The sequence below is a fragment of the Branchiostoma belcheri genome, unplaced genomic scaffold (genome assembly GCF_001625305.1).
Source record: "Branchiostoma belcheri isolate BF01 breed outbred unplaced genomic scaffold, Haploidv18h27 scaffold12, whole genome shotgun sequence".
Taxonomy (NCBI): domain Eukaryota; kingdom Metazoa; phylum Chordata; class Leptocardii; order Amphioxiformes; family Branchiostomatidae; genus Branchiostoma; species Branchiostoma belcheri.
This window is the reverse complement of record NW_017802602.1, coordinates 2607158-2619103: the sequence shown is the minus strand read 5'-3', so window position 1 is coordinate 2619103 and position 11946 is coordinate 2607158. Positions and strand designations below refer to the sequence as shown.

The window sequence follows — 11946 nt, the reverse complement described above, 5'->3', positions numbered from 1 at the left end:
AAACTCCCTTGGCATGCTTATCTCTCTATTTGGCCGATTTCTACTCTTTCCAGCCGCCTCCCCAAGCCTGGTAGAGGCTAGGTCTTCAGAGGATGTCATCCATAGAATGAAGTCGGTGTGGCCTAAGATGAGTAAGTAGTGGATCGTCCCTGAGGGGAGACAAAGCTTCTCCACTCCAGCTCCTGAGCGCAACATGTGGTTGGGCGTCGTCAGGAGCAACGTTCTTTTGTCTCCTTAGAAACCGGCCCGAGTAGATCTGCGAGGCTTTCCGCCGTTTAAACCGCGAAGTGGAGAGTCAACGGAAGTAATTGTAAGCGAGACAGCCGTGATTCGGCGGACGTGAGACACAAGAGGACCGGCTGCCATAAAAAGGCGCGAGTTTCTGCCGTTCTGCCTCAGAAGCTTGGAGCGTCTTGCCTCGTCGGGGTTTGAGTCAGCCAGGTGAGTGTTCTTGTCCTGTGTCCTATCTTCCACTGACAGTCTTTGAAAATGTACCTTCAGTTCTTGTGCGTTTTTTTTCCATCATTTCGTATCTTGTGACCTATCCTACATTGGCAATCCTTCAATTCTTCAGCATTTTTTCCATCATTTCTCATCTTGTGACCTATCCCCCACTGGCAATCTTTAACGATATACCTTCAGTTCTTGTGCGTTTTTCCCCATCATTTCTTATCTAGTGTCCTATCCCCCACTACTGGCAATCTTTTAAAATGTACTTTCCGTTCTGCTTTTTTTCCATCAATTCCCATCTTGTTACCTATCCTCCACTGGCAATTTTTAAAAATATACTTTCAGTTCTTGTGCATTTTTTCCATCATTTGTTATCTTGTGACATATCCTCCACTGGCAGTCTTTGAAAATATACTTTCAGTTCTGCGTTTTTCCCATCATTTCTCATATTGTGTCCTATCCCCCACTACTGGCAATCTTTGAAAATATGCCTTCGGTTCTCGTGCGTTTTTCCTATCTTGTTACCTATCCTACACTGGCAGTCTTTGAAAATATACTTTCATGGCGTTTTGTTTCCATCATTTTTTATCTTGTGAAATATCCTCCACTGGCAATCTTTGAAAATATACATCCATTTCGGCGTTATTTTACCCGACGGAACTCTTTCGGCTGGCACCATACATGTATGTCTTCCCGCATGAGAGCCAAGATTGAAACTATATATATTAATCAGGTTCCATACTTTACGCGCTCTTTTATACAGCATACCAGCTTTAGATTTGCTTTACCGTTTGTTTTAGAACTGCTATCGGCGCGGCACTTCATCTCTAGCAACCTCAACAGGTGGCAGGATGGCCGTATATATCCCTGTGTATTTTCCAGCTGTAACTATGCTGTCATATTCTGTAGCACAAAGCGGGTGGCTAGGCCACAATCTTCTGATATACAAGTGACTTCCCAATTGCTCTACGCCTTTACTTAGTAACTACCAAGTAAGGCCCTATTTCTAAAACGTTTTCGCGTTGCCTAGACCGTTTTCACATTGCCAAGAACATGTTTAACACAACAGAATGCCGATGTTACGTGCGATAACGAAGACAGAATGTGGTCGTTTTGGAAATTTGCGAGCGGCCTTCTCCTTAGGCGGTTCTTGTCCTTGTAGTCCAGTTTTGGTCGGACGATTTTTCAAGGGAAGGATTTGTCTACCCCAGTCTTTTGGCATAACATTACAACACATCAGTTGTAGGCCACCTCTACTTCGAGCAGTATAACGTCGTTTGGATCTGGATTCGTTTAAGTAAAAATTGCTGACCATAAAATCTTCTGACTAGATTTAACAATACCTGCGATCACGTACAATTATGTTTGCTACAGAGATAAGCGCTGCGTTTGGTGTGTTACGGTAAGGCCACACCGCCTTAATTTTATGGATGGCATCCTCTGAAGACCCCAAACTAGTGCGCGCGGGCGAATAAAAAAACTCAGCAAAAACATAAAAATGCTACTAAACCACAGGAATACAAAGCAGGTATTGTGAATTTGCGATGTATATACATATATATATATATATACGACAATCCGGCACATGCTGGCTTCTTGCGGAGTTTTTAATCGGCACTGTATGTATATACTGAGTTCTTGAGTCGTGGCGCTAGGTTTGGTGTGTTACGGTAAACATTACGTTGTTCAAACGAACAGAAGCTGTGGCTGCTTGGTTGGTTAACAATCAGAGTTTTCTACCCATGGACAAATATCAGATTCTGTCCTACAAAACACCCAACACTATACATGAAGAATACCCCATATTAACCATTAAAAAAAAAGCCTTTGTAATTATGCTGTGTTCATCTATTTAACCACGGAGAATTTGCGTAGCATTTTATTTTTATGTTATGATTCGCGTCGCCATCTCTCAATGTTCATGTTTACTACAGCTTATACACACTCTCTCATCAGAGCCAATTGAATCTGGGAAAGCTACATTGTTTTGTTGGCAATCTATATATATTCATTACATGTTGTTGGACAGATTTGCATCTAGATTAGAACCATTAGGAACAGTGGTGGCAAAGGTAACGCTTTTAGAATCTCGTTGAATGATTGCGCTAAAAGGAAATGTTTACTTCTCTGCTCTTAAAAATATTCATCAGTATTGAGTAACAGCCACTACGCTACATTAACATGTGCCTTGATGGCAATTATGCAGGTTCCCTGATGTCTGCTGAGTGTGTTGTTTATGTTTGTAGGACATGAATAAACACAGCGATAATGTTTACGACAAACTTCGTGATCTGAACGTCGAACAGAGCAGAGAGAAAAACCTTGAGTCGACAACGGTGGCATGGATAGCAGATACCTACAACGTCGTTAAAGCAGAGATTATGAAGTGATCTATCACTGTATCATAACAGGGGGATCTATCTTCGGTTAAATTAAAAGACTCTAACCCAGTTACCTAGCTAGTGGCTCACGGAGTTTGCCGAAAAGAATGGGACAGTCTATGTCGAAACGTACAAAGAGGACGATGAAACGCTGCAAGAGATCCCGCCAGTTTGAACTACTAGTATGTTCTGCCAACAGTTATTCCCAATTCTCATACTTGGAGTATCAATCTTCGACTAACCAAGAATAATGAAAGCAGTTCAACAGAAAGGCAGATCGTGATGATAAATTGAACAGTCAGAAGCTTGATAATTAAAAGAATTTTAAGCGGGCTTTTGAGATTGATTCACCAATTACTGTAAAAAGGCCAGTGAAACAGTCACTTCATCAGACGCTGCCATCCCATGACAATAACCAAAAACTCAAAATCAACTCAGCTTAGACCAGTTCTGTATCTGTATCGGTATAGTATAGCCGGTATAATATAACCGCCCTTCGGCGTAACACACCAGCTTCGCAGGCACGCGGCGCGGCGGCAGCTAGCTATATCATACCGAATGACTTGTTACACTCAATATTTGCACATTTGATTGCAGGAGTTGTTTAAAGCTTTCTAGTGATGATGCCCCAACTGTGCTTGGTTGCAACGATCGAGTTCCAGTCTACGATAGTTCTGGGGAAATACGAGTTTTTGAACACCTCAATTCTTGGTTGATAACTCTGATATTTGAAGGCATGACTGTTTCTTATTCTTTTCTGGGCTGGTATCAGTTGTATTTTATCCTCTCAAAAATACAGGCAATCGGATGGGACTATTTACGTGTTTTTACTTAGTAACCTTGTAACTATTCTCATACATTCTTAGCAAGTATTGTTGTTGAAAAGTAGTTTAAGTAAGGTATAATGTATGAAACCTAAAATTCGTACAATCAGAAACCTACATATACATGTTCATTTTATCCCTTTGCTATTTTTACCCAGAGTCGTGTCAAGTCCAGATATAGAGTTTTTGTTCTATCAGAAAAAGGATTCTAGATTTAGCTCCCACTTCTATAGCCTTCAAATTTTATTTCTCTATGCCGATACACAAGAGACGTGGTCTCTCTGAACACTTACCGGCGTTACTTCGCCCGGTCGTGACTTTTGATTCCACTAAATTTGAGCTGAAGACTGAAGCTTCCCTGTGGATATTCCGGCTGCTTGCCCTCTCTGCTTCCTTCCATTTGTACATTATCGGCTTCCAGGCCATTTTGGATCCCGGTTAATCACTGTAGGATCCACTGGTGCAGTTGGTAATGTTTTTCGTTTTCGCCGAAGCCCGGCCTCATCATAGCCTCCTTCGCATAATCTCCAAGCAGATCCCTTTCGGTGGCAAAAAGACAGTATCAAATTGGCTAGGCAGTATCCATTAGCCAGAGAAGGTCGCCGGCCACCGACGGGTTGGTGGGGGTCAGGACAAGAAAAAAAAACGGCCATATATAAAAAGGTAACGGTCATTGCCCCACAATTTCTGCTTGCAGAGTACCTTCGCAGACTTTTAGGGCGCGGAGTTATTTATTTTTTCGGTGAACGAAGCGAGTTATGCCGCGGAGGGGCTCTCTCGGCGGCAAAACCGTCCCTCCGCAGCATAACTCGCGTCGCTCACCGAAAAAAAAAAATAACGCCGCGCCCTACAAGTCTGCGAAGGAGGCTAGCCTTGTCACATATAGCCGAGTATGGCCTCCCGAACTCTGGCCGAAATCCTCCAACCATGGTTAGGAGTAGGTCGGGAATATTGTCAGTGATTACTTATATCTATTACCTATGTATTACTTGTATTTTAGATATCTGTATATTTTAAAATCTGGACAGGGGCATGGAAAAGGCATCGACCTGTTCCCACTGTCCTGTCTTGTGACAAAGCTCCGATTACAATCCACAAAGCTTCAAAACAAAGGTCCACCGCCATCTCCTGACATAACTACATTATACTCACTTAAGTACCTCTAGCTCTATGCCTAGAAGTGGCCAAAAATAATTGGCCTTGCATTGAGCGACACCGTTAATAAAAAAAAGCTCAAATAAATGAATGAATAAAAAAGTAAATTGCACACATGGGAAAGGCAGCATGACATCGCCTTCCTTAAGAAACATCCGTAAAGACCGTTCAATTTGCGTCATCAGATTTCCACGTGCGCAATTCACAATAGCAAACTTCCTGGTCCCGGAACAACAAACCGTTCCATCGGGAGAACTCAAGATACTTCTGAATCGTAAACAGTAAAGAACAAAGCTACTGTTGCGTATCCCCAGGCAGCAAACTGCGTCACAAGGTGGTTATAATTACTCCTACTCCCTGTTTTATCTCGTATCCTCGATCGGGTCGCGTGGCGTAGCGGCAGAGTGCTCGACTCGGAACCAAGAGGTCCCGGGTTCGAGTCCTGACATGCCACCGATCTTGTGCCCTTCGGAAAAGGCACTTTACATACACGACTTTCCCGACTTAACTCAAGTGAAAATGATGATTGTCTGTCCTGTATTTGTTTCTATGTGTGTGGGATACAACACCAGCAACAGCTGCCTGTACCTCACGTGTATTGTATTGTATCTGTATCGGTATAGCCGGTATAACCGCCTTTCGGCGTAACACACCAGCTTCGCAGGCACGCGGCGCGGCGGCAGTTGGCTATATTACACCGATCAATGTGTTACACCTAACCCTTAAACGTCTAACTCTAGGCATTGTTTAAAGCTATCTAATGACAATGCCCCTTCTGTACTTGGTGACAGCGAGTTCCACTCTGCGATACTTCTAGGAAAGAATGAACACCTCAATCCTTGGTTGATAACTCTGGTACTTGAATGCATGGCTATTTCTTGTTCTCTTCTGGGCTGGTATTTGTATCGGTATAGCCGGTATAACCGCCCTTCGGCGTAACACACCAGCTTCTCAGGCACGCGGCGCGGCGGCAGCTAGCTATATCACACCGAACGACCTGTTACACTCAATCTTTGCACATTTGATTGCAGGAGTAGTTTAAAGCTTTCTACTGATGATGCCCTTAGGCCTACTGTGCTTGGTGGCAACGAGTTCCAGTCTACGATAGGCGGTATTAGGTATTTAGTAGTTGTGGCAATTTCAATAAATCAAATCAAATCAAATCAAATCACATCTCTCCTTGTCAGGACAGCCCGTCACAGCGAAGTGTAAGAACCACCAGAGCCGGAAACAAACATGGAGTTGAAAGTCGTGCTTCTGCTGTTCTCCCTGGTGCTACTCACCGCCTGTCTGGACGCCGCACCAAACTACGACAACCCCAACACAAGGTACAGATCTTCTACACTCAGATATTTGTACTTCCCATGATATCCATGGCGCTTTACTATTATATAGCCCGTAGCATTAGCATATAGCGTTCCAGTATGCAATGCTTAGCCTCCGTAGCAGGCTTATAGAACTGGGTGTTTGGTGGTCTTCGGCTGTTTTCTGATTAGCCCAGTTCTAAAAACGGGGGTAATTCAACCAGGCCAGCTATGTTGTCTATATGCAATCAGAAAACAGCACATAAAAGCTCCCAAAGACCCTGAAGACCCCCAAAACCCCCAGTTTTTGGCATGCTATGGAGGCTACGCAGTGCTCATGGTTTTTATTCTCTCGACCTCATTTGGTCACATTTGTGCATTTAGCCCATCTGGGCAAGAACGATAAAGATTCATATCATATTATTATAACCTTTCTGTACAAACTACTGGTTTTATTTTGTCCAGTTCGCAGCTCGGTTTGTCAAAAAGACGCCCGCAACATGGCTTCTTTATTTACTATTAAATAGACTATATTCATTGAACATTTCAGCAATTTCAGTGAATTAAACAAAAGAGCTATCATACGTCATTATTAATAAGTGTTGCAATCGAGTGGGGCTAATTATGCACTGTGCTAATTATAGCATTGTAAAAAGATGTATTCAAATCTGTCTATGGCTTTGAGTCGTTCTTGGAATCTGTTGTACTTGATTTGAGAAATGTGAATAGCTTTTTAAAACAGTTTTTATTAAGAAAATTAGCCTCGCAGCGTGTACAACATGTAACAAGCTGAATAACACTGATTTGTACAATTGTATGGCAAAATAAACATTGTTACGTAAAACATCATATCTGGAGCATCCCATGACAAAGTAAAACAGTTGATCCTTTTCACTATTTAACACGTGAATCGGTGTTATAGGACTGAGAGAACCAGGCTGGCCGGATTCACGGACTTTGGGTACCCTGGGCCGGAGAACGCCTGGTACCCTGGTCACGAGAACGCGGTGACGGAGGAGATGATGCCGATGCAGGAAGAAGCGTAAGGAGCGAAATTTCTACCAGTCCGGAAAAATCCGGATTGTTTCTACCAGTCCGGAAACATCCGGATTGATTCTGCCAGTCCGGAAAAATCCGGATTTTTTCTCCCAGTCAACGTCAGCATTTAAAAAGAGAAATAGACTGTAGACTAGTGCAGAGGACTGAACTTGGAAAATGAACTAAATGTGCCTATAATGTGACTGTATTGGACATGTACATGTTTGTAATGTTTTTATATATGGTTGGGTTAAATTTTTAATTTTTATGAATGTATGTTTTAATGTATGTGCCCAGGGATACCTGAAAAGCAGATCAATGGATCTGAGGTATTCCCTGGCAAAATAAATAAATAAACTTGAAACTTGTACTTTTGCGCGATGCTTTCTCTCTGTTTTATGTTCGTTTCACGTTTTATTTTTTCAGGGACAAGCGGATGGCAGAGGCCGTCATGTCCAGCGCCAAGAGTAAGAACGTCTACAAACTGGGCAGGTTGCAGGCGCTGAAGGCCATCCTGGATGACATCACAGGTAGGACGCGTTTAAAGTTAAAACATTTGGTCCAACACAAAAAATTCTCTCACCTAGAGCTTTCGACCAGTCACTCTGGTCTTCCTCAGTAGACTGACCCAGTGAAGCTTGTCACTTGGCTTCTTTGAAGTGTGACGTCAACACTGGGTCAAAGGTATCTGGTAGACGATGTCGGCCCCCGTCGCGGTTCAATGTCTTCACTGGGTCAGTCTATTTTTCGTGTTGGACCAAAGTTTTAACTTTAAAAGAATAGCGAAGTTCTTTGATCACAACCTTTTATTTTTTACGAGCCGACGTTTTGATGACCGTTTGTCATCTTCATCAGGGCAATTCTGACTGGTTTGCTGTGCACTGACGCTAGATGTTACTTGGTGCATAGTGAACTAAAGGTGTTACCATGTTTCACCTGGTTCATGGTCTTCATAGTGTCTATGAGCTGAGAAGTTATCGTTCGTCTGCCGTGCATCTCGCCACGGAGAGGTGGTAGCCAGGTTCTGAATTTTTCAGATGACAACAGTTGTCTAGCGTATCTATTGTTACACGGGTTGGTAATGAACAGAGCGTTTTACCTCCATGAAAAATGGACGTATTGTTTGAGTTTGAATGTGTCTGTGTGCACGTGTGCACCTGTTCCTTGAACGACAAAGTAGATATCACGGTAAATGAGAAGAGGGCACAGTCACCTGCACCATCACACAAGATTCTTATTGTGTTGGGGTGTCTTATTGTCTCTAGTCTCCTTTCAATTCAAGCCTCAGATGGGCAAAATGCACTACGTTCGATAACTGTAGGGTAGAACTAGAAGAAACAAGCTTGTGTGCTACATTGCTGTGCTATATCTACAGGAGCCCTTCGTTTTTAAAATATATAATACCATTATTGTAATGACGTGGATATGCGAAGGTAAACATTTTGCATTTGGTTTGCAAATTGTTATCTTTCTAGTTAATTATTCATGTTTAATTGTTTGTTTGTTTGTTTGTAAACAAGGCGGGAAGGCTGCAGATAGGATGCTTTTGATAATGAATGATGATGATCTCCTTATTTATTTCTGTTTGTTTGTTTGTCTGTTTGTAAACAAGGAGGAAAGGCTGCAGATAGGAGGTTCTTGATAATGAATGATGATGATGATCTCTTGTTACTTATTCATCTTATTGATGGTCTTCTTATTTATTTATTTATTTGTTTGTTTGTTTGTTTGTAAACAAGGCGGGAGGGGTGCTGGCAGGAAACGCGCGGCAGACTTGGATGTGGATAACCACGCCTACAAGTTCTCCTGGACGTCAAACAAGAAGGACAGTAACTACCTGCAGGTGGGCGACCTGGTGGAGCTCATCCTCAACCAGAAGGTCCAGCTGCCATAGGGTAAGTTTGTTTGTTTGTTTGTCTGTTTTATATTGTAGATGCAACAGTTGGGGGTTTAGGCGCTACCAGCCCGGGACCAGTGGGTTTTTATCTGTTTCTACTCGCTCCTCCTGTTTCTTACACTGGTTCCCACACCGGCCCTGGGAGTTCTGGCAAAGAGTGCCGCTCCAGGGATGTCGAATTCGGAAGATTCTTGAAAAGAAAAGGGGGAGTAGTGTAACAGTTGGGGGTTTAGGCGCTACCAACTGACCCGAGCGGTTAGAGTGCCTGACTGGAGCCCGGGAGGTTGTGGGTTCGAACCCCGGCCCGGGACCAGCGGGGTTTTATCTGTTTCTACTCGCTCCTTCTGTTTCTTACATAGATAGTGGTAGATATCTGAACCACCGTACACCGGGGCATGCCCCTTTCTTTACAAAGGGACCTATCCGAGGGACGTCCCTAAAATAACCCCCCTCAATCAGGTCCAGCTGCCATTGGGTGTGTTTGTTTGTTTGTTTGTTCGTTTTATATCACAGATAGTGGTATTTCGCCTTCAAGTCTGACATTCAAGCTGAACAGTCCCCTCGCCATGTTCGTTCTCCTAGACACATGTAGACATTTAGACCTCCCGGTAGTAAACCATTGGAAAGGCTTACAGGACTTACCGAGACACACTATTACTGCCGTAATAGCGGGGACAAAACGGTAACAGGGCCGCGGGCAGTTGGGAAGCTGCACGGGCGGATTAAAAACAGCCTCATACTTGTGTGAAAAGCGGCGAAAATTACCCAGACTCGCCCAATAAAAGTCGCGATAACGACAGAGCAGCTGGGACAGCGGATATGGAGCGTGCGTGGGACAGTCGTAATGGCGAACATTACAGGCTTGTGGGGATATATATAGCAAGTGTAATTTTATCACAATGCAATTTCAAGAAGAGTTTTTTTTACGATATACAACTTTTAGCAATTATCTGGGATAATTTTATTGTTGTAACGTAGTACGTAAGCTTTCATTTTATCTCGCAATTCAGCTACTGTAAACCGACATAGCTGCTTATTTTGACAACTGTGAACTAAGTGTATTTTTCTAAAGGTTGCGTGTGAATAAAAACCATTCTTTCTCTCCGTCTTTTTCTCTACCTCGAACCTTGGTCGGCCGGTGGTCGGGAGAAGGTTCTGAATATCTTACTGGCGTTCAAGCTACAAGTTATGATAATTTCCAACATGTAATCACAAGACGTGGTGACGGCACACTCATGTTTTTCACACTTATATTAATGCCGTCACCAACACAGGGACAATACAATACTCATTTTCACCTGAGCGAAGTGAGGAAAGTCGTTTAAAGTGTCTTTCCCAAGGGCACAAGATCGGTGGCATGTCAGGACTCGAACCCGGGACCTCTAGTTTCCGAGTCGAGCACTCTGCCGGTACGCCACACGAACCAAGACAAGTTAGCCTTTGGCTGTACTACTTACCTCAATGTGTAAATAGTACCCACGACAAAAAAAATAATAATAACCTTCTGTTCCTTTTCTCCTACAGCTCGATGGCTTCAGAAGACCGCAGGGCTTACGCACGGTGTTTGCTGCATTTCACCCGAGAACAACTCAACAGCGCCCTCTATCACCCCACCCATGAGCTGCAGGAGATGGCAGGCAATACCAGGCACTGCTGCAGTTTCTGTTTCTCCCATCCGAGATTTGACCCCGACCTCCTAACGCTTGATGAGCAGCGGATATTATCGGTGTTATAGCCTTAGAATTGAATCCAATCACATGGCTTTTGGTCTATCACTATATCTACTTGATATCTCTCAAACTGTGTTTCTTTCGTTCACGTCGGTGCTATGTTGTATTGTATATTTCACCAAGGATCTGATAGAACGGTCCTTGGTTTCACCTTTCTTTCATTGATATTTAGTTCTTTCGAAAATAAAATCCAGAGCAGCAGTTTATTTGTGTCGTCCTGTTATCATTTTGACGTCTTTTCAAGTGCTCAGGTTTGCTACTGTAAAAGGCTAAAAGTTTATAAAATATGGGTCAGAGCACTCCTAGTCTCTGATCTGAATGGAGACCTGCAAAATGGAGTTTATTCTTATACTCTAAACACATTAATTTATGGTCACCAGCCTCTCCAATGCTGTCCTGCAACTTGCTACATAATGTAACCCAACACCACAGGGTGTCTGCTACAGCACCATACCAGTTACCATGGTGACAGACGTCTGCTACAGGTAATTGACAGTGTTCGCAACGGACGACAAAGAAGAAACAGAGCAAAAACAATGTTTTCTTTCTGCGAGGGTAAACATCATTAAAATTAATCTACAGCTCCTCGAGTTATGGCTTATGCCGTACACAATCTCTCTCTATAGTGTAGCTGATACCTCCTGTAGTGATAGCTCCTTTGCTGAGTATTACCTAAGTTTCTAGTTTACTACACATCTCTGTGAGGTTAAGTACAGTTGTACTGAGACAGTCCCCTAAAGACCGCCACGCCGTTTTTTTTCTACCCCCTTCCCCCATAGGTGTCATGTTCAATGTTCTCCAGTAATCTCTCTCCGTGTTGTAGGAGTGATAGTTCCTTTGCTGAGTGTTGCCTCTCTAGTTAATTACACATCTGCTGTAACACTAAGTACAGTTGTACTGAGACAGTCCCCTAAAGACCGCCACCCCGGTTTTTTCTACTTCCTCCAGAGAAGTCACGGTCAGTGTTCTCCAGTAATCTCTCTCCGTGTTGTAGGAGTGATAATTCCTTTGCTGAATGTGACCTTTCTAGTTTACTACACATATGCTGTGACCTTTCTAGTTTACTACACATCTCTGTGAGACTAAGTACAGTTGTACTGAGACAGCCCTCTAAAAACCGCTACCCCGGTTTTTTCTACCTCATCCAGAGGTGTCACGGTCAGTGTT

General features: G+C 43.2%; 1 protein-coding gene across 2 annotated transcripts; it reads left to right on the top strand.

Annotated features, from left to right (window-relative positions):
* The first annotated feature begins 304 nt into the window (after positions 1 to 304).
* Positions 305 to 10980, top strand: LOC109462843. 2 transcript variants are annotated; one of them, XM_019759478.1, is made up of 6 exons: positions 305 to 441; positions 6003 to 6138; positions 7037 to 7156; positions 7579 to 7682; positions 8892 to 9047; positions 10574 to 10980. In XM_019759478.1, exons 2-5 carry the CDS (start codon positions 6047 to 6049, stop codon positions 9044 to 9046), a joined length of 471 nt encoding a protein of 156 aa, XP_019615037.1. In that variant the 5' UTR covers positions 305 to 441; positions 6003 to 6046; the 3' UTR covers position 9047; positions 10574 to 10980. The 2 variants fall into 2 exon arrangements, with proteins under 2 accessions (XP_019615037.1, XP_019615036.1); XM_019759477.1 differs by having other exon boundaries at positions 306 to 441; positions 5998 to 6138.
* The last annotated feature ends 966 nt before the right edge of the window (positions 10981 to 11946 follow it).